This window comes from Pelecanus crispus, chromosome 2, assembly GCF_030463565.1.
Source record: "Pelecanus crispus isolate bPelCri1 chromosome 2, bPelCri1.pri, whole genome shotgun sequence".
In the NCBI taxonomy this organism is placed as follows: Eukaryota; Metazoa; Chordata; class Aves; order Pelecaniformes; family Pelecanidae; genus Pelecanus; species Pelecanus crispus.
This window is the reverse complement of record NC_134644.1, coordinates 153,113,691-153,134,211: the sequence shown is the minus strand read 5'-3', so window position 1 is coordinate 153,134,211 and position 20,521 is coordinate 153,113,691. Positions and strand designations below refer to the sequence as shown.

The following is a 20,521-nucleotide window of genomic DNA, read 5'->3' as shown; positions in this document are numbered from 1 at the left end:
CTTATAAGACAAAATAGGGTGCACAGAGTAAGAAGTTTACTGGCATACTGGTAATGCCCATCAGATGATATGAATGAAGGTTCAACATATATTCATGCATATATTCAGGAAGTGGGAAGAGTGCGAAGAGTGCAGAAAACCACATTTCTGTCCAAGCAGTCAGGGAGCCAGCGACATAACAGAAGTGCAGGTTGGGCAGAATCATTTTAGGCATTCGATACACTTTACACATCAACCATGCACAGGACTAATCTTCTGATAAAAGTTACTTCCGTTGAGCTCTACCTTGCCAGATAGCATATGTTCATTTCTTCATCACTGAACAGTATCCCCCCAAAAATTTCTTGTCTGAATGTTCATCTTACTTCCCTTGTTGAATTACAATAATACATTTTTTTTTTCCATGAAGTATAGTGCTGTATATGTATATGTAAACAGAGTGAGTGAGAGAGAGAACAATCCTTTTCTTGTCCCATAATAAACATTCTTCATTTACCCTTCCTTTTTTCATGTGGAGGAAACACTGTTCACACGATCCATTTTGTTTCCTAGCCACTGAACAACCATGTAACCCAGGCCTGAGGGCCTAAAGTTGTAAAAGAGAGACCATTTACCTAGTTTATAAGTGTGCAAGCCTGTCTTTTGCAATGAAGCAAAGGAATTTACTCATAAATGATGTCTAAATAGGTATTGATAATACACTCCTTGCCACAGTCTACCCACAGTTGTGAACAAACATCATTTGCTAATTTTTATTCAGTCTAAATGCTATCTGTGCATCTAGCTTTGCTGTCAGAGTGAAAGGAACAGAAGTAACTTTATGAGAAACAAAACTGAGTAAGGATAAGAGGAAGAATCCTGAAGGATGTTGAAGTTCAGGACACTAAGGTTAAATTTATGGAGATAAAAAGGGAGAGAGAAAGTCTGTCAGAGCAGTAGGTAAGCAAGATTATTTTAACTACTGAGTACATGAGGGCATACTGACATACAGAAGAAACCAAGACATCCTGGGCTGCAGAAAAGAAGTGTGTATACAGCGCAGAACTGTATAGCATGAGAATAGGACTTCCCTACTTTTGGGGAAGTGTGTTACTATAAAATAGTGTTTGCCTTAAAAACCACATTGTTTACAATTTTTTCTACAGGCAGGCCAAGAGTAATCTGTTTTTGCCCAGAGAGCATCAATATCAAGTCTTATTCCTGTGTCATCCCTGTCTAATAAAAATAAGTACCCCACGCTTATTAAGCTAAGCAAGCATCAATCATAAACTGCTGAAGAAAGTAACAGGAAAAAGCAGCTCCAGGAATAATCAATGGTGAAGTCTTGCATTTCATTTCATTTCATTTCATTTCATTTCATTTCATTTCATTTCATTCATTCTTTCAACTGATCTTCCTGCTTAGGGCTTAGGTTTTTGCATAACAAAGCTTTAGTGTGTTTCCAATCTGGTGAGAAGCGGGTGGGAGTAATAGTCATCACTAAGAAATCATTTCCACACCTGCCTGTGAATCTCACCCTTCTCTCTTGGAGCACTTCTATGACCTTCCTCACTCAGGCGTGAAATATATTAAATTTTGCACATGATCTGCATATTGAGAAGGATCTGTAGATTGTCTCTGAAGCTGTCTCTTGACAGATCAGAAGAAAAAAGTCCCATACCCTTGTTACTGCAAATTTATTACAAAAGGAACTGAAGAACTAACACAGTGTAGAAGAACTTGCATGTAAAAGTCACAGAAATCAAGCTGTTGCTCGGCTGCCAGAGAAAGCATCAGTGTAGGCACTGTTACACGGTGACTTTCTCACCATGTCTTAGTTTGGAACACAGGAATGAAGCAGTAAAATCAGAATAATACCTATCACATATATAGAAAATATCAGTTTTCACCAGGAGAATTACAGAAATTAGAATCAGAGAACTCTATTAATCCAGCTACACATTGCCAACGCCAGAGCAAGGGTGTTCACTCTCAGACAGCCCATTCAGGAAAGGACCAAAGACCCTACTGGCATGATGCTATTAGTTCCTTTATGTTGCATGACTTAGTTACATGCTTTAAAATAACTCATCATGTCTACAATATACAATTAGTTGTTAGGAAGAAATTAATTTACTAGCTTCACTTACATAGATTTGCTTTTAAATTTGATTGAGAGCCCAATTCACGACATAATCCCTCAGAAGGACATAACAAACTTCACGGCCAAGCATCCAGCTGGCAATTCTGTGCTCAGCCCAGGCTGAGAAGTGAAGATGAAAAAAGCTACATTTCAGGACTGAAATGTACCATCAATATTAATTATCCTGTCCTGATGGCACTGAGAGCCCACCAATGCCCAGTGCTGCAACCTGACAAGGTAACTGCAGCTGCTGGGTACGAAAGCTAAGTATGCCATTTCTAGACATCTCCTAAGGAAAAGGTTCTTATATCGTTGTGCTGTCTGCCCATGTGGATATTTTTTCTCCTTACTAACTTTTGAACATACGGAACAATTGCATTCAACGTCTACAGTAGATAGAGATCTTAAAGGTATTCGTTTCCTACAGGTTTAATGAAAACAAATGTCTGCTAAGAGCTGCAAATCAGCGCTTCCGTGAAGGAGCCTGAGCTCAGGTTGGACTGTGCCAGTCACCATTTGCACAGCTTGTCTCCCACTAGCAGGTGACAAGAGAGAAAGATAAGAGAGCTCCAGGGATTTAGGAGATTTGATCAAGAACTGCAGTGTGCTGAGTAAGAGAGGTGAGATTATTGCCCTGTTGAGAGGAGCGGTGTAGGCTCCAATGCCTCTAATATCAGTAGAACAACTGAAGTTAGGAAGAAAGAAAAAAACTTAAAATATATAGAGAGATAGTATATATGTGTGTATATATGTGTATATTATATACATATATCTTTGACATGTACTTTTGATGTACATGAAAATGTGTACATCTCAAACATATTTAAATCAAGCTTTCTTTCTTTGGGGCTGCTGAATCTAATCTTTTTTTTCAAAGAATTGGACATTTTCCCTCTGCTTTTCATTACCAAATGGGATACTTCAAAAAGGCACCTTAAAAGGCATCTTAAGGTAACAGATAAAAATCCAGACAAACTTTAATTCAAAATAAATAGAAAATTTATAATAGAGTAATATAAAAATAATAATATAATAAGCTGACTTATTTTTGTTTATTGCATTGAGGATGGGCCTGTGAAACTATAATCTGATTTCTTGTCCTCCACAAAGCAGTGATTTTCAATTACTATTCTTGCTTATTAGAAACCATAACACTTCTGTAAGTGTTCAGTATTAAATACCAACAGGTGATATAGTAGCAATAAATAATTACTGAGCCCAAACAGTAACAGAAAATCAACTAAGGATTATGAGAAATGGGGAAGAAGGCATGACATCTCAGAAAAACAGGAATTTCTGAGTTGCTCGTGTACTCTGCTTTCTCAGTAAGATTTTCCTAGTCACTTCAAGCAGTGCTACACAGTTCTCCTTCACAAAAGCTTTTCTCTCATGCTATATTCTTCCCCTAACTAGCTGCTATTCTTCCTGTAACTCCCTTTTTCCTGATTCCCACAGCCTAACCCGCAGTCAGACCCATGCTGTCATTTAGACCTCTCCTGTGTGTGCCTGCTTCTCCTTTCACTGAAATAATTGTTCAATCTCTCCATACTCCACTTAACTCACCTCTTGACTCTTTCTTTCACATTAAAGTCTGCCTTGCTGCCTCCTGCTGTTGTTCATCCTCACCAATCTCTTCTGCTTTCAGGCTGTGGTTCATCTTTGATCAAAATCTTCTCAACAGGCTGTCTGCTACCAGCCACAGATGCTGAGCCCTTCATCCTGGATCTGTACATTTTTACTAGTCAGATGTACCTTGCTATCTTTCTTTGATAACAATATTGTCCTATGATATTAGTAACTTCCTTTCATACTGATTTAAGACCAATGTCTTATGGGTGTCTGTTTTCATAAGAACTGATAGAACAGTTTCTTTTTAATATTTTTCGTTATCAAGTCTTTTTTCTAGAATCTAGAAAATTCCTAGGAGGTCACTGTTTTCATGTCTGCTTTCATGTCTGCTTCCATGTCAAGGCTACCTACTTTGAGTAAGATCCAAAGCCTCTCTTTGCTGAAAACAAAAAAGCAAATGTGTTCACTTCTCTGGTATTTAGACATGGGACAGGCATGCCATAACTCAGGACAAGAGGAGAAGAAAAAGCAGGAACTGATGGGCTGAAGGTGGAACTGGAAAACGCAGTTAACTCTGCTAAGCGAAGGAATGCACATTAGCTAAAAATGGCTAATTATCTACCTACAAAGCATTTTCAGATGAGAACAGAATTCTTGGTGATGTGCCAAAAGATTAAATGGAAAGTAAGTTCAAGGATTTTAATGAGTTTTACCTGCATGATCACTGACTGTGATTTCAGCCACTTCTATCTATAGACATCAGCCAGATCTTGCTCTCAGAACCAGAGACAGACCCTGGTCTTTTTATTTACCTGTACAGACGTAACCTAAAGTGATCATAAGATTGAGCGCTTTAGAGGTCTGTCCAGAAGGAGACCTTCAGATTCCTTTCCATATATACTGAGCATCTTCAAATGCCAGATGAGTACAGGATGGCATCAAGGTAAAATCAAATGACAGAAAGTTTATTCCTCAATCCAGGAAAGCTGAGAATATGCAACATGGATACAACTGGCATATGTTTAGATTCATCTCCCCACTGAGAAGAGACACACATGGTGGCAAAAGCCAAGATCCAGCTTGGACCATCTGAGAAAATTCATTTCAAAATTGCAAAGAATCCTTTTCCCAGTGGGGTTCTGTTCAACAATTCCTATAATCTGCCAACACACTGCAGGAAAGCACTTGCTTAAATGGAATAGCAAAAGGCACGCAAGTTAATGGCTTCTACTGCGCACTGAGCACTTACAGACTTCTCTGTAAGGAAGCTGCTGAACTGACTGATTTGTTCATTTTCATGCAGCCTGACCTCCAATGGGTAGCTCTTGCTGGCACCTGGCTTCTGTCAGTACATTAACGGAGTAGGAGGAGTCTCAGCTTGTGCACTAGCTGAGAAGCGGTGCTTTTAAAGGTAGCTTCTATGGCAGTATGGTCTTCAGCCATTGGGTAGCTGATGGAACAGCACAGTGAGCAGTTTTCTCCAGACGTTTATGTATTTTACCTATTTAACTCATTTTCTACACTTCCTGGCATTTCTGTCCCTTTACTGATGAAGACATGACTTTGGCTATTGATAAGATGGTGAAGTTAAACCACAAAGTGTAGTAACAGCAACAGCGAGGCAGCTGAAGGGTTTCTCTAGTTCTCATCGTTTAGTGGTCCTAGCAAAGAAAGAGAGCTGAAGCAGAAAACAGGATTGCTTTTGTTTGAAAAGTGGATTCACATGTCTCCCCTCCTTTTGTGAGGGTCGGTATCCTTCAAATGTACCACTAACTTGAGTGGAACTACTCATGCTTAATAGCAAACACATGTGCTCAGCTAATTTCCAACATTTGTAAATAATATTCAACCTCAGAAATAAAATCAGAATGTCTTTACAACAGGCAAATAATAAAAAGTCTGCCTAAACCTTTTTCTTCCTCCAAGTTACATATATTCATATAAAACAATCTTATTTGCATCCTCTGGATGGGAGCTCAGTTTTCAGTCAAGTAATGCAACTCATGGTATACAGAGATTACAAACTGAAAGAACTTTTCAGTTGCCTACAAACTCCACCAAGGAAACAACTGGAATGCCTGCTCTGCACATATACCCAAGAAGAGCAGGGAGCTCACTATGACTTGTGAAACAAAGAGGACATATCTAACTGAGAAAGAGTGACATAACAAGGGAATATATCCAGTATTGGGGAGAAGAGGTTCTTTGCCCTATTCAAGAAAAAGCATATTTTGGTGAAACACAGGCAATGCTTCTAACTAGACCTTCAAATTCAATAGTGGTCCTATTTTAGTTTTGAAGACCCTTTCAGGGTGCATGAATTTTCACAAGATAATTATTTCAATCTGTGAGTTTAAGGTTTCAAAAATACTACCCAATCTTACATACTCTTGAAATGACTGAAAATATTAAAACAAATTTTAAAAAAGCGATGTCAAAATTATAAAATGTTGACATTTAATCAAGTCATAGTGTTCTATATGAATGCTTATTGCAAAAAAAAGTACTTGTTACTGATAAAATTCAGAAATCAGAGTAAATTACTTTAGTTATTAAATTAAAAGATCTGTAAAGAATTTTTCTGATGTTCATATATCATAGCATATTTTTATGCTGTATTAAAACAAAAGTAGAATATTGCCTTGCTAGAACATGTAATTTACAAATTTTAGAACATCTACGATACAGAGTTTCTATAAAAATCAGTTTTATTTTGTGAGGTGTTACTATGTTATCTTTTCCACTTAATATATTAGTTAAATATGGCACTGCCTTAATCATGGCAGGTTTCACACAAAATACTGCATTTATTTTACATTTTGAACAATACTTACGATTTCACCTTATAAAAAAATCAGTAATGTTGGTAACTATAAATTAACTTAGTTAATCACAGGGAAGTAATTTTTCCTTCACAGTACAAATTTGTTCTTGACAGGTCTTACTGCAGCAAATAGTAACAAGAAGAGTACTTATTACTGTGAATATTTTCAATTAAGTCTCAATGTAATTTCATAGACAGCTAAAAATAATTTTTGTTGGCACCAAATTCTACCCAGACAATGGCAAAATGTAAATATTAGAGCACTATAGTTACAAAACTGGATAATATCTGAATGTAACTTCTGGAGCAGTTTTAATTCATGTAAGATAACATATATAGTTTAACATTTCATATTGTAATGAAAAGATCATGACAATAAACAAATTAAATGTCATTCACAGAAGCATTTTCAAGCACAGCAAAAACTCCTAAAAATAGGTACGAGAAGGCAAACCCCCTCCCAATGTTAGAGACTATGTTTTGATTACTTTACAATAAAAAGTAGGACTGCTAAGAAAATATCTCTCAAAGGTTCTGTTCATCTTATGCAAATACACAAAGAACCATACACAAATTGTTCAGCTTATGAGGGAAAAAAATTTTTTTTGCCTTTGTTAAGGAACCATTCACCTTTTCCTAAACATGCTCCATTAGGAATGGTTTGAGAACAACCTGCATGTTTTCTTTCTTCTGTAACATGTTCCCAATGGCAATTTTTTGCTTCTTAATATATTCCTTGAGCAGGAAGAGAGAGTTTAACTGAACTCACATATGCCTAACAGTATTAGAGAAAATCCTCTCACTTTGTTCCAGCAGTAATCAAAATGCAATAACAAAACCTGTGCTGACATTTAGGAAAAATCTTGGAGCAATTCCTCAGTCATAAACTACTAGAATATAAAAAAACTCTAGCAAAAATATGCAGTTCACCAGTGCACTCCTTGAACTAGATTCTCAAGTTTCCACTGAATTTAGATGCACTTGTGATGTCTTCAAAACCCTCAATATCCATTGCCAAAGCATTTGGTTATTGCTAAGTATAAGGATGTGTTCTACTTCATCAAATTGGGAAAAAAAAAAAACAAACTGGAGTTGTCCAAGAGTATAGTTAAGAAGCACAATGTACACCCAGAAGGACAGAAAAAATAACTTCACAAATTCTTTTTTTGTTGTGTTGCTAAATCATGGAATAGGGACTTGACAAATTATATTCTGGCTCTGCTTTGACTTCTGTTGGTCTCAGGTAACTTCTCTTTTCTGTTCCTCTCTTATCCTTCCCCGTGTTTGCCTCATTTCTCTATACAGACTGCAAAGGTCAGATATGAATAAAAAATGGTTTAAAAATGGATGCAAGTGCCTAAAATGCACAGAAATTTGGCATCTCATTCCAAAGAAATAAACCTGAAAAATCCTGCTTATAGCCCCAGTGGTGCTTAAGTTCCCTCAAATCAGCTTTTTTATCCTAATTTTTCCTCTAATTTTGTTTCTGTGTATGTTGAGAAACTACTGACTCTTGCCAACATGGAGATGGCAGGGACCTATCCTACACATCAGCATTCAGAAAACACAGGTCCTGCACATTCTGCCTCAGGGACAAACCTGGTAAGCTTTACAAACTGCAGCTACAGGATTCTGCTCAAGAAATGTAGTTTTGGCCATTGCTTTCTTTTATTACATCTCTAGAGAAGCAGAAACCTAATGTCAGTTTTATATTGCAACCAAGAGGATGTGTCCATGATGGAGGGAGATTGGGGTTCAGAACCCATCCCCTGCTGGAGAAGACTAAAACATTTCCCACTTCAAGAGCACCTGGCACACACCATCTGACACACACCTGACATGCATTGTTTTGCAAACTGGAGTTTTTGGTAGCACCCAAAAAAAGAGAAAAGGAAGACCCAATAGGTCAAATGAAGCATTGATAAGAGAGCTGTGACTGTGGGCTAATGGTTAGGGTAATTTGCTTGTGAGTAGATGGGCCAGCTTCCTGATCCAATGGTTGCTCGTGTATTTTCTGTGAATCATCACTGGTACACTTAGCTAATTTTAAATTACTCTGTTGTTAATGTAATTTCTCCTGTAAGAGTTTTCTGCTAGTGGCACATAAAAGTTTTGAGTGATAGCATCATCACATTTCTTTCATGGAAGACAAAGCCAATCTAAATGGCCTGGAGATGCCTAGGAGGCATATCCCAGTTCATTATGAGGGACATCAGCACAAAGAGTCCAGAAGTATGAAGAGCCCACACAACTGTATTCTCAGTATCTGCATGATTTCCCATGAGCTGTATATCTTGTGTGGTGTTCAAAAGCAGAAGTACTGTAATGTTTACATCCCCATTTTATGCTATGGAGAGCACAGTTCACTCTTATTTATAATACAGGCATATGACAGCCAACTGAAATGGGCAATATGAGAGTGCAGTAAAACTGAACTTTTTTAATACTGCAACATCCACATAAGTTGCGTATCAGTTGAGGCCGGAGAACTATTGTGAATTAGTCTACAAAGCATGCCTCTAATACCACCTTTACTTTTGGGGCTATTTTAATGATTTTTTACTTTCAGGTAATTATTTTATAAATTACCTTCTATCCTTAAAAAAAAATCATTTATCAAAAGGGTATTAATAGTATTGCTGAAGGCATGGGTAGTGTGAAAGACGTAAATTCAATATTGAAATACGACTTGCTAAAGGACCTTTAATATTTCATTCCATTTAAGTACAAGCAAGGAAATCCAGTATTGTTATGAAATGTTAAATTAAAAAATTAAAAAAAATGCAGCCCTAATGAATCTGTAAATATAAATGTCATATTTATTTTCCGTGCACTTCTGATAACTGTCCAAAAGCAAAGTAGAACAGCCCTCTTCCTGCTGGCCTTTGGAGATCTGAACTGAATCTCCCTTCACAGCACATTGTTATTTAGTGCAGGTGGTTCATGGAGCAATGTGTAGATGTGTATTATCCTTCTGGAACAATATAAACAATAGTCATTGAGGTGGCTATGTAAAAAATTGATAATACTAGAAAAATTAATTCAACTGGAAACAAATAAAAATTAATTTTCTTCCCTAAAGTATAAACTTCATAGATACATAGAACTGTAACTACAGGTAAGTATCCTAGATGTTTCAGGCAAACTGAAAAGTGAATAACTGCTAGAGTAAAAGTATGAAATTGCCCTATAAAGTTCTTCTTTTCACTCTCAAGTTTCAGTAGGATGAAGTCAGAGCCCTTTTCCATAGGATATCCAATAAGAAATTCACAAATATTGTATCACATGCTAACTAAAGGATTAGAAAATCCCAGAAGGAGTTTTCAAACTGAAACTTTCTTAAGGAAAACCTAAATTATTCTGTTGAATAGCTCTCACACAGCCTAAAAAAGAAGTGCTCTCCAGATTGAATTAATTCAGGAAGGACTGTGATGGGTTTTCCTTATGCAACAACACAAAGAACAAATCTTGTTTACTGTGAAAACAGCAGTAAAACAGCTTTAAAGTTTTTTGATGAGATGTATATTTTTTTTTAGCAGGGATCTTAAGAGAATTCTTCTGCTCTGAATAAGAAGAGATAGCTTAGCAGTATTCTTACCGAGAAAGATCACCCTACATTTCTCTCTATTTTTACCTCTAATTATGGAAAGAAAAAAATCTTGTGGAAGGTCAAGCTAAACATTCTGATCTCACTTATAGCTTTCTCCTTTTTTTCCTTTATTAATGAGATCAAGTGATAATATAAGTTGCTTTTTAAGTAAAGTGTTTGCAACACAGAAAATAATTTTTGGAAATATAAGTAGAGGTTTTTAATCTTATAAATGCCTACAACCACGGGATTTAGTTTTTCTTCTACCACAGTCAGCTACAAATCTCACAGGTGCGTATCTCACTGAGTTGGTAACTACATATTACAGAGAGGCAGTTCAATGAGTAATTTGTGACTGGGGAAATATTGCTAAGTTGGTGTACGATCTGCATATTTTGTCCCCAAAAATTAAGCCTTTTATTCTTACTTCCTAGTGTCATTGCAGGGCTTCCTTCTTATCTGCCTGGAATTTCTGCTTATATATGGCATAGGGTGTCTCCCATACTTTGTGTGTGAGAAGTGTCTTCCAGAGGACTTCCACAAGATCATAGCTAGCACTGCCTGGAGTTCAGTTCTGACACCTCAGCTATATATTTCTTTTTACTGCATCCATCTCTCACAGAAGCATTATGAAAATATGAGGACTCAAATATATAACTACCCCCTCTACAGAAAATCCGCTGAGGAGAGTTGCATAAATTTTGTACCGCTTTATCTTCTTTCCTAGTCTTTTCCTACATGCAGAAGAAAACAATTTAAAAGTAAAAATATATCACCTTAGTAAAATGTATTTAAAAGCCTGTATAGTCAGCCTTTTTAGTTTGCAACTAGAGTCTATTTATTAGCATACTCTCCAGAGTTTATTTAGTAAAAGCTGATTAATGCTCTTGGTAATGTATTTATTATAATGGTACTTTCTCTTTGGTAAAGGATTCAGGTCGCAATTCTCAACTAATCAGTAGGACAAATTGGCCTTAATCTCTTGTCAACTGCTAATCCTATATTTCTATCAATGTAATATGGGTTTATTTTGAAACTAAATCAGATTACACATCAATAATACTGATACAAGTATAATACTACACATTAAGGCAATTTATTAACATTAGCAATCTGTCTCTAGAATAGGAGAGGAAATAAAATGCCAAACAAATGGCTTGCTTCAAATCACCTGATTTATATATGTGGTTTAAAAAAATTAAAATATGTGGCCAGATTAAAAGAAGTAAATGATAATTTCAGTTGCCATTTTGGCCACATAAATTAATTCTAGGAGTAGAAAATAATAGCGTATATTATGAAAACAAATACACTTTTAGTTCAGTAAGTTGTTTGCTTACCATATTCTATCTCATTTTAGACAATGAAAGGCAATCAATGTAGTTTCTCCTTTAGTTACCCTGTTGGAAGTGATTAATCATCTTCTTTTTAATAGGAAACATGTACTTGTATGTGTGGTAGAAGACTGTTTTTTATATAAATCTGAACTTTGAATTGAGAAATTTAAAAGTCCATACAAGACCAAGACCAATGTTCCCAACAGATTCCCTTCAGTTATTCCAGTAATTGAGGAAATTGCTCTACAGGCTACATGGTTGGTTCATGACAGACAATACTGAGACTATTCTACTTAGGAATACAGCACTTCAGACCATAGTTTCAACACCCTACCAACCATATAGAATCCAAAATTTGGCTTTTAACACACACACACACACACACAGAGAAAATAAAATCCCACTCCAGCTTTTTGCTCTGAGACCTACTTCTCTTACATTCCTTCTTAGAACAGATGTAGCCATGAAATATCAAAATTTCAGAATACTTTAACCTTGTTTCACCGGGGTTACCCTTTGGACCTCTCCAGAATTTGTTAAAGCTACCGTGCCTCTTTTTGATGAATGCTGTTTCATTCTCTGAAGGGCAATCATCATTTTATTTGCACTGAATCAACAGATTTTTGCTTTTTCTTCTACAGAGAAATATAACTTCAAGAATATAATGCCATAGTTTAACCCCACCAAAATTATAAAAGATGTTGAGAGCTCAGAACACCATGACACACTGTCCCAAAACTCTACTTTTACAGCCCTATAACTCCATGCCACATATAGCATCTTGCCAAAGCTTGTCTTCCTGCTAAAGGAGGGACAGCCTTTATCTTGGTCATTAAAAAAACCAAAAAACCAAAAAAACCAAAACAAAACGCTGTTTGTTTCTAATGAGATTTTAATAGGTTTTAATAGTTGTCTATGTTTTAGTTGACCTGGCATAGTTTTCCAAAAGTTTTCTAATGCTTTCCTGCAACTTTTATCTTGGGAGAATTCACCTATTAGAAAGAGTAATTAGCTTACATGGAGCAACGTGTTGCCACAGAGAAACTGCAGTTCAGGCAGTGTCAGTTGACCCCCAGTGTCATCTGCTAGGTTCACGTGTGCAGGCCCCTCCAAAACACTGTACTTTGGAGTAACACTCTACAGACACACAAGGACAGTTTATTTCTATTCAAACACATGGTTACACCTCTCTGCAGGCATGACTGCACTGGTCGCTCTCAAGTCATGCTGTTACATGCTTTTTGTCATCTATTTTAATAGATGCCATCTATTGTGATCATATACCCAAAGACATCATGGGACTCAGTCTCTGAGAGTGCACTGGACTACTGTACACTCAGTCGAGTGTACACACAGGAAATGTTTTAGTATGTATGGTCCATGATGTGGTCCAGATTCTAAAAAAAAGTCTTGAAAACAAATTAAACTGCTTAGGTTTTTGGATATAATCAGGCTATAAACACAATAGGTCTTGGCTAACTAAAGAAAAGACAAAATATTTTCCCAGCTAAAGGAGAAAACTCAGCTAAATAAGGGAAGTCATGACACCCAGGTATCCACCTGCCAGAGACAGTGCATGTAAGTTGAAAGGGAGATCTAAGGTCATGTAGAAGAGGGCAAAGACTTCACTCATTAATGAAATATAACTGAGAGTTACAGGTCTGCACCTGTATGGAAGCCTGATCATCAGTTCCCTCAAAGCTGTCCAGCAGGAAAAGGATTGCATTCCAGATATGAATAGCTAAGCAAATGCTGTTAAGATGCTGCTTTGGATTTGCATTTTGTATTTTATTTTCCTCTGTAAAGAAAGCCAGCTTTTCTGTTGGGAAGAATGCCTGTGGAATCAGGACCTGAAGGTTACAACATAAAGTCTTTCTAACCCACCAAATGTTAGCTTCTAGGAATGATTGCTTGACTCAAGTGTAGAGAGTATTCCTTTAGCTATTTTTTTGTAGCACTGAAAAGGTACAGGAACCAGAAATAAAATCAATTCTGATTAACTTACCACTCCACTCTATAGTATCTTGTATTTTACTAAAGTCTTATCTTAAATAAAAGTTACCTTAATTAAAATAACTTTTGTGTCATCCAACCATTAGCTTGATTCAGGACTTCCAGGCTTTTCTGTTGTTTTTAAATTTCTTTGAAATAAATCCAATCAGTTCACAAAATACTGATCCTGTATATTCTTACACTTAAAATTTTCATTAAGTCAAGTAATAGGAAAGAAATGTCACAGCAGTGATACACATTGTTAAAAGGAGTATGAACTTTTAAAAAATAAATTACAACTCTCCTTTAATCCCAAATGGAAATCAGAGAATGCATCTCATCTATTTTTACTAGTTTTCTGTATTCCCACGGTCTTAATGCTGGCATTTTTTTCTGCCCTTTCTTTTCCCATAACAATAGTGATCCACAGAGCACCACTTAAAATCTTTTCATGTAATGGATATGAGAACACACTTGGATTATCTTGCTATGATAATATGTTCCTAGTGCCTATGTTAATGAGGTCAGATCTCTTCAACTTCCTGAATTATTATTTTACTCTCATAAATTGCCCTTGATGGGCTTGGTCAGCAGAGTTACTGGATTAGCAGCAATTTTCTAGGTATTTAAGGCTGTATATGTCTGAGGAGAAAAGAGAATTGCTTATTCAGGTTTTTGTCATATCTCAGATGTATTCAGTTCTCTCTCTGGAGGCCTTCCAACACAGAATATACATTAGCCATAGTTGAATGAAATCAAAATACCATTGTTAGGTAATAAATCTATTACTATTACTATTATTACAACAATTACTCCTTTTACTCCCACCTATAACAACAAATCAACATACCCTTTACCCGCAAAAACCCAAACAACTGTTCCTACCCGAATACACTAAAAGAATTACAGACCAGAATAAAAAATACTTTGTCGTATGGATTTTGAGTGTCAATTTCTCAATACTATGCTAAATAATAAGAAATAACATAAATTTAATTTGAAAAGACAGTAAAAACAGACCTTTTAAGGCATTCATTGTAAGCCTGATTCACAGTCCTGAAAGCAGTTATGATGACCTACTTTCAAAAAAACTTCTGGCATAGATTTAGTTATAAAATATCAATGAAGAAAACCACTGAAATACAATTAGGCTTTACAAAACACTTGAAAAAAGTTTCAGAGATACTGATAGGCATTTCTTTACTCCATATGAGCACACAAGCCTAGTTGCTATAAATATGATCACAACTTTCTATAGAAGTAGTATTGTTACCTCATGATACCAGCATGCTTTTTCAAGCCTGATATGTAAGGACATACTTAGCTGATCAATTGAATGACATGATTTCTTCATAAACTACCTAAGAACCATTTATAGTTTGATCAGTTTCTATGTGGTATCAGTGCCTTGCCACCTCAGCATCCCCTGCCTCTCAGTTCCAGAAAACTGTACTTATAGGATGTCTACAGCACATCAGTGTTCTGATGCCAACCCTTGTATCAATGCTTGTACCAACACATGATTCCTTGTGCAGGCACTTACCATCTGAAAACAGGAACATGATGAGATAAACCAGGGAAATTTATAAATTCATTAAATAAGTTAACTGCAAGTTTTAATCCTCTGGCATTCATGTATTAACAGTGGCGTCCAATATTCTCTTTAAGATGTGCCAATGGATGCTTAAGACATGCAAGACACTTCTTCGTCATGTGACCTCACCCTCACCCACCCAACAGGCCATCAGCTTGTATCACTGGAGACACAGCACCGTACACATACTTCATCCAGGGGCTGGCATGTGGCCACAGGCTTGCTCACCACATGACCAGCATGCTCGCGTGACCCAACTATTTAAATGATGCATGTGCCTGTCCTGTTAGGTGCAGCCACATGTGGCTAGCAGACAAGCCCTGTCATGAGTGCTGTCAAATAGGGCAGCAGTAGCTGGTGTGCAGTAACAGCTGCACAAATGTATTGGGTTTGCATGGCAAGGTTTTGGTAGCAGGGGGGCCTACAGGGGTGGCTTCTGTGAGAAACTCATAGAAGCTTCTCCTATGTCCGACAGAGCCAATGCCAGCCAGCTCCAAGATGGACCCGCCGCTGGCCAAGGCCATGCCCATCAGGGATGGTGGTAGTGCCTCTGGGATATTTAAGAAGGGGGAAAAAACTGCTGGCAACTGCAGATGGAGAGAGGAGTGAGACTATGTGAGAGGAACGACTCTGTAGACACCAAGGTCAGTGAAGAAGGAGGGGGAGGAGGTGCTCCAGGTGCCGGAGCAGAGATTCCCCTGCAGCCCATGGTGAAGACCATGGTGAGGCAGCTGTCCCCCTGCAGCCCATGGAGGTCCACAGTGGAGCAGATATCCACCTGCAGCCTGGGGAGGACCCCACGCCGGAGCAGGTAGATATGCTCTGAAGGAAGCTGTGACCTCGTGGAGAGCCCACGCTGGAGCAGTCTCCTCCTGAAGGACTGCACCCTGTGGAAGGGACCCATGCTGGAGCAGTTCGTGAAGAACTGCAGCACATGGGAAGGACTTATGTTGGAGAAGTTCATTAAGGACTCTCTCCTGTGGAAGGGAGCCCATGCTGGAGCAGGGGAAGAGTGTGAGGAGTCCTCCCCCTGAGGAGGAAGGAGTGGCAGAGACAACGTGTGATGAACTGACCACAACCCCCATTCCCTGTCCCCCTGCGCTGCTGGCGGGGAGGAGGCAGAGAAAATTGAGAGTGAAGTTGAGCCCAGGAAGAAGCGGGGGGAGGGGGAAGGTGTTTTAAGATTTCATTTTTATTTCTCATTACCCTGGTCTGATTTGACTGATGATAAACTGATTTTCCCCAAGTTGAGTCTGTTTTGCCCGTGACGGTAATTGGCGAGTGATCTCCCTGTCCCTATCTTGACCCACAAGCTTTTCATTATATTTTCTCTCCCCTGTCCAGTAGAAGAGGAGTGATAGAGCGGCTCTGGTGGGCACATGGCGTCCAGCCAAGGTCAACCCACCACGACAAAACAAGCCCTATCCAACCAATACATGAGGGACATTTTCAGAAGGCGGCAGCAGGAGGTGCACTGGCTGCTCTCGTCTGGGCCAGGCACAGGCCAGCGCTGAGCACGGGCGTCTCCCAGGGAGCAGTGGAGGGAGAAGGGCTGCCAGCCAGAGCCGTGCAGGCTCCCCTGGTTTCTGCTGCACCTCTAATAGCACTGAAATACAGCTCCGTATTCAAGAGCTTCCAGAACACCCCATTCACAGTCAATGGGTCAAGAGACCTTGAGTACTTTTGAAAGAGTTACATTTCACATTTGTCACTGTCTTGAGCATCTAATCAGTTGTTGGGCAACTGATTGGATATAATAGTGAGAAAAACTTCTGATTAAAAGTCCCAAATAACTAAGACAGCATGGTATTTAAATCAAATTTAGGCAAGCCACACAATAGATTCTCTCTAGTGCTGAGACATACTTGAACAGCATATAGAGCTGACATCCTTCACTTAATATCTTGTACAGTAAGAGAGACTAGATTAGATCAACACTAGTAGTGTAGTGCATTGTATTTGACTTGATATCCAAATACATCTATACGGTTACATACCTGTGTACTACTACATGAGTAAAACTTAGACTTCTAGGTGAGCAAGTGGCTAAGGTTTTTTCTTGCCCAACCAGACACTCCCCAGATCTGTATAAAGATGACTTCATCTTTTGCCTTGCACTCATTTGAACTCAGAGAAAATAAACATATATGAAACTGCCATTTCCATAACCTCGAAGTGAGTTGGTAAAACACAAGACTGCTGCAAAGACTTGGCTACTGATGGAATCATCAGTGTCTGCATGATATTCAGAGCTTTCACTATATACATTTCTTCCTCTCTTCTTCATTGTATCTTGTCTCGTATCACATTCAGTAAGACGCACACTCAAGCTCCCTGCTCTCTTTCTGTGCCCCCCCTTCTGCACTGTTAGCCCTGTTGCTTACCTTTCCTTTCCCCTCTTTTTCACTTCTACTCTTTCCAGGTACTTTAAATCCCCTTGCTACAAAAGTTTACTTACAAAACTTACTACAATTTCTGACATTACAAATCATTGTTTTGCTCCATTTACTTGTACATTAAAACTCTTATCACTTTGGTTCCATGATATAAACTGCAAACTTTCCAGAGAACAGAAAAATCTCTTATCAGTGTTTGAAAGGTAGTTAGCAAAATGGAGACCTTCTGACGGGACCACACACAGCTGAAGACTATAAACTTATGTTGAACCATACGACAACTTTACAATAGTTTTGTTTAAATACTGAACATACAATATATCTTATATATACACCTTGAAAATATATAAATATATATATGTGCATAACTATATAAATGGCTTAAACACTTTTTTTATATATATGTCATTTAAATACAAGTAATCTTTTTCCATGTAAAATACACTTGTCCTATACAGCTTCCTTAATTGACAATGAGAGCTTTTCAGAGTGCATTATATGGATTTTTCCTGAAATAGGAGGAATAGAAAAAAATGCATAAGATTTTAAATGCTTTAGACATCAAAGCAGAAAAACTCTCCATTTTTCCTAGGTAGAATATTTCAGTATCAAATTTTAACTAAGAGAAACAGAAATGAGGAAAATTTATACTGATGGTGAATGTGCTTGTAGGCTGAAAAGGAATGAATTAAAAAAGCAATAAACCAGTTGTACTAAAGTAATAAAATATAGCGTATCATTTTGTTCAGGAAAATTGTTTCATTTCAAATAAGGTTGAATGTTCAAATGTAAAAAAAAAAACACATTGAAATACACAAACACTATTTGTGACAACAGCAAAGGAATTTTGCAACATTTCAGTCACCCTTCACAAATTTGCAGTAAAGATTGCCCCCAAACAGAAGTACAGCAGCTCATGTTGCTCCTGAGAAGGAATTAGTGCATTAAGCAGGTTCCAGCAAGCAGAAAATAAAAGCCTCAGTCCAACCTGAAAAGGATCTTTCCTAAAAAAAAAAGTTCAGTAAATGTCCAGAGAAAAAAGATGTTTGACCATTTTCTTCACTCCATAGAATATTGCTGATTAAGCAACCTCAACAGGATATCCAAATGATTAAACTGTAATACATACACATTATGTACATTTAAATTATAATTTGAGAGGGGAAAAGAATGCAGTTCCTACCAGTTTGGCTGAGTTGTGACGTGCTACGGCTTTTTCGTGAGAGACCCACAATGGCGACCATCTTTGCACCGATGCTGGAGCGTCTCTTTTTGCCGCCACTGCCAACAGTGCCCACTGCTGTGTCCGACTGGCTGCCATCGTTCTTCTCCAATGTGTACATGTCCCCGCCAATGCTGGTGCTCTTAGTCATGTTCTTTCCTGAGACGCCCATCTGTCTGCTTTGCATTTTGGATGTAAAGACACTGTCAGCCAGTGGATGGATAAACAGCACAGACAAAGAAAAGTAAAAAAGGGAAGACAGAAAAGGACAGGTTTCAGATGGAAGGTTTTGGGAGACTGGAGGGTAAAAGCAGCTAATTCACACAGGTAGGGTTTGGTTTTTGAGGGGTAAAAAGGAGCAATTTTTATTCTAGGTTCCTGTTTGATCTCCTGTAAACATGCTTGACTCATCAAAATTTTGTTTTAAATAATAAGCTCTTATTTACTGATTGTCTTAAAATACATTTCCAGCAGAAACATATAAAAGAATTAATACATCAGGATACCATATATACATTTTTTGCTAGGGAAATTTAAGTTCTGCAATCAGTGCTCTGCCCCTCTTCTTCTCACATACATACACACAAATAATCTATATTCTTCCAGGAAACAGGTACTTGGTTCATTACTAAGTGGAATGAAAGGATATCAGTCTGAAGGCCAGCTTTCATTTCTAAACATCCAGACATTTCAAGGATGTTTTCAGTAATCTGGTTTAGCTCAGTCATCCTATGATTTTGATGCAATTACACAGTAATGAACAGCTGTAGTTTTTTTGCTCCCTCTCTTCAGCAACAAATACATGTATTATATATGTATTTCATACAACACTTGGCTGCTGTGTGACTTCGATTATCATTACTGATAAATGGAATTTAACTCTAATATACCTTTTGTACTCATCTATAGATTGTTTACTACATGCTCTACATGACTGCATCTAAATTATCTGCTGCAGCATTTCACAACATGCCCCAGGGAGACATGATGACCCAGTGGTCCAGGCTAAGGGACCTTTCCTTTGCACAGAAGTGACAATCTACAGTGATGACAGCAGTACCTATCCAAATTTTGCCCTGACATCTAACTGGTAGGTGTCTGGACAAACATCCACACCTGGAAACTGTGGAGCACATGTGGGCCTGAGAATATGTAGGGAATATTTCTATTTCAGGGAAGTTCTTGCTCAGAACTTAGACCTTTATTATTCTGTTCAGTACAGTGCATCTCACTAAAAAGTCCCCACTAGATACAGTCTTAGACGATCCACAAAACAGTTCAATATTTCTGAAAACCAAGGGAAATTATTTTTGTGTTAAATCACCATTATATAAAGACTAACAATATTTTTGCTTTTTAAACAGGTTTTCAGAAACATGCAAAGGCCATTGCCTAGAGCTTTACCACTCAGCAAATGGCTCTAGAGTAAATGCTGGTGGGTATAGCCACAGTCCTTTCCCCTTACCTATAATGGTCTGCATCTATTTCAAAAAAGGGAGGTTATATTGCTTCTTTATGAAGTTTCTATAATACATGTTCTGTCACACAAAACTTATCTATGGAGTTAATGCAGTGCCGTCAAAAGCAAAAGGATCACTGGGTCTCTTCACACTCAGTCAGGGGAAAATGGGATGAGGTACATGGTTTGGAACAACACTGAAATTATTTAAGATATTTGAGAGGTACCCATAAAGTGCTTTGCTCTTTAGTTGACAGCTGCATGTGCATGAAGGCACAAAACGCTGGGAGTTAAGGCACAACCACAGAGGAAAACATAGAGCTATTTTATAGAAGTTGACCTCTGTCATTCAGTCAAAAAATATTGGATGTAATTCTGAAGGAAGTTATAAGGGAAAATATGAGTGAGAGTTTGGAT

General features: G+C 37.8%; 1 protein-coding gene across 42 annotated transcripts in view; it reads right to left on the bottom strand.

The window, feature by feature from the left end:
* The window catches only part of RIMS2 (regulating synaptic membrane exocytosis 2), a 496,337-nt gene that overhangs the window by 35,895 nt on the left and 439,921 nt on the right, over positions 1-20,521 (bottom strand). For 20 of the 42 annotated variants that reach the window (XM_075728355.1, XM_075728363.1, XM_075728349.1 and 17 more), the window contains one exon: positions 18,607-18,848. The exons of the other annotated variants lie outside the window; for them this stretch is intronic. In XM_075728355.1, coding sequence (XP_075584470.1) covers positions 18,607-18,848 — 242 coding nt within the window. The remainder of the gene's footprint in view (positions 1-18,606; positions 18,849-20,521) is intronic. 42 annotated transcript variants of the gene reach the window in all.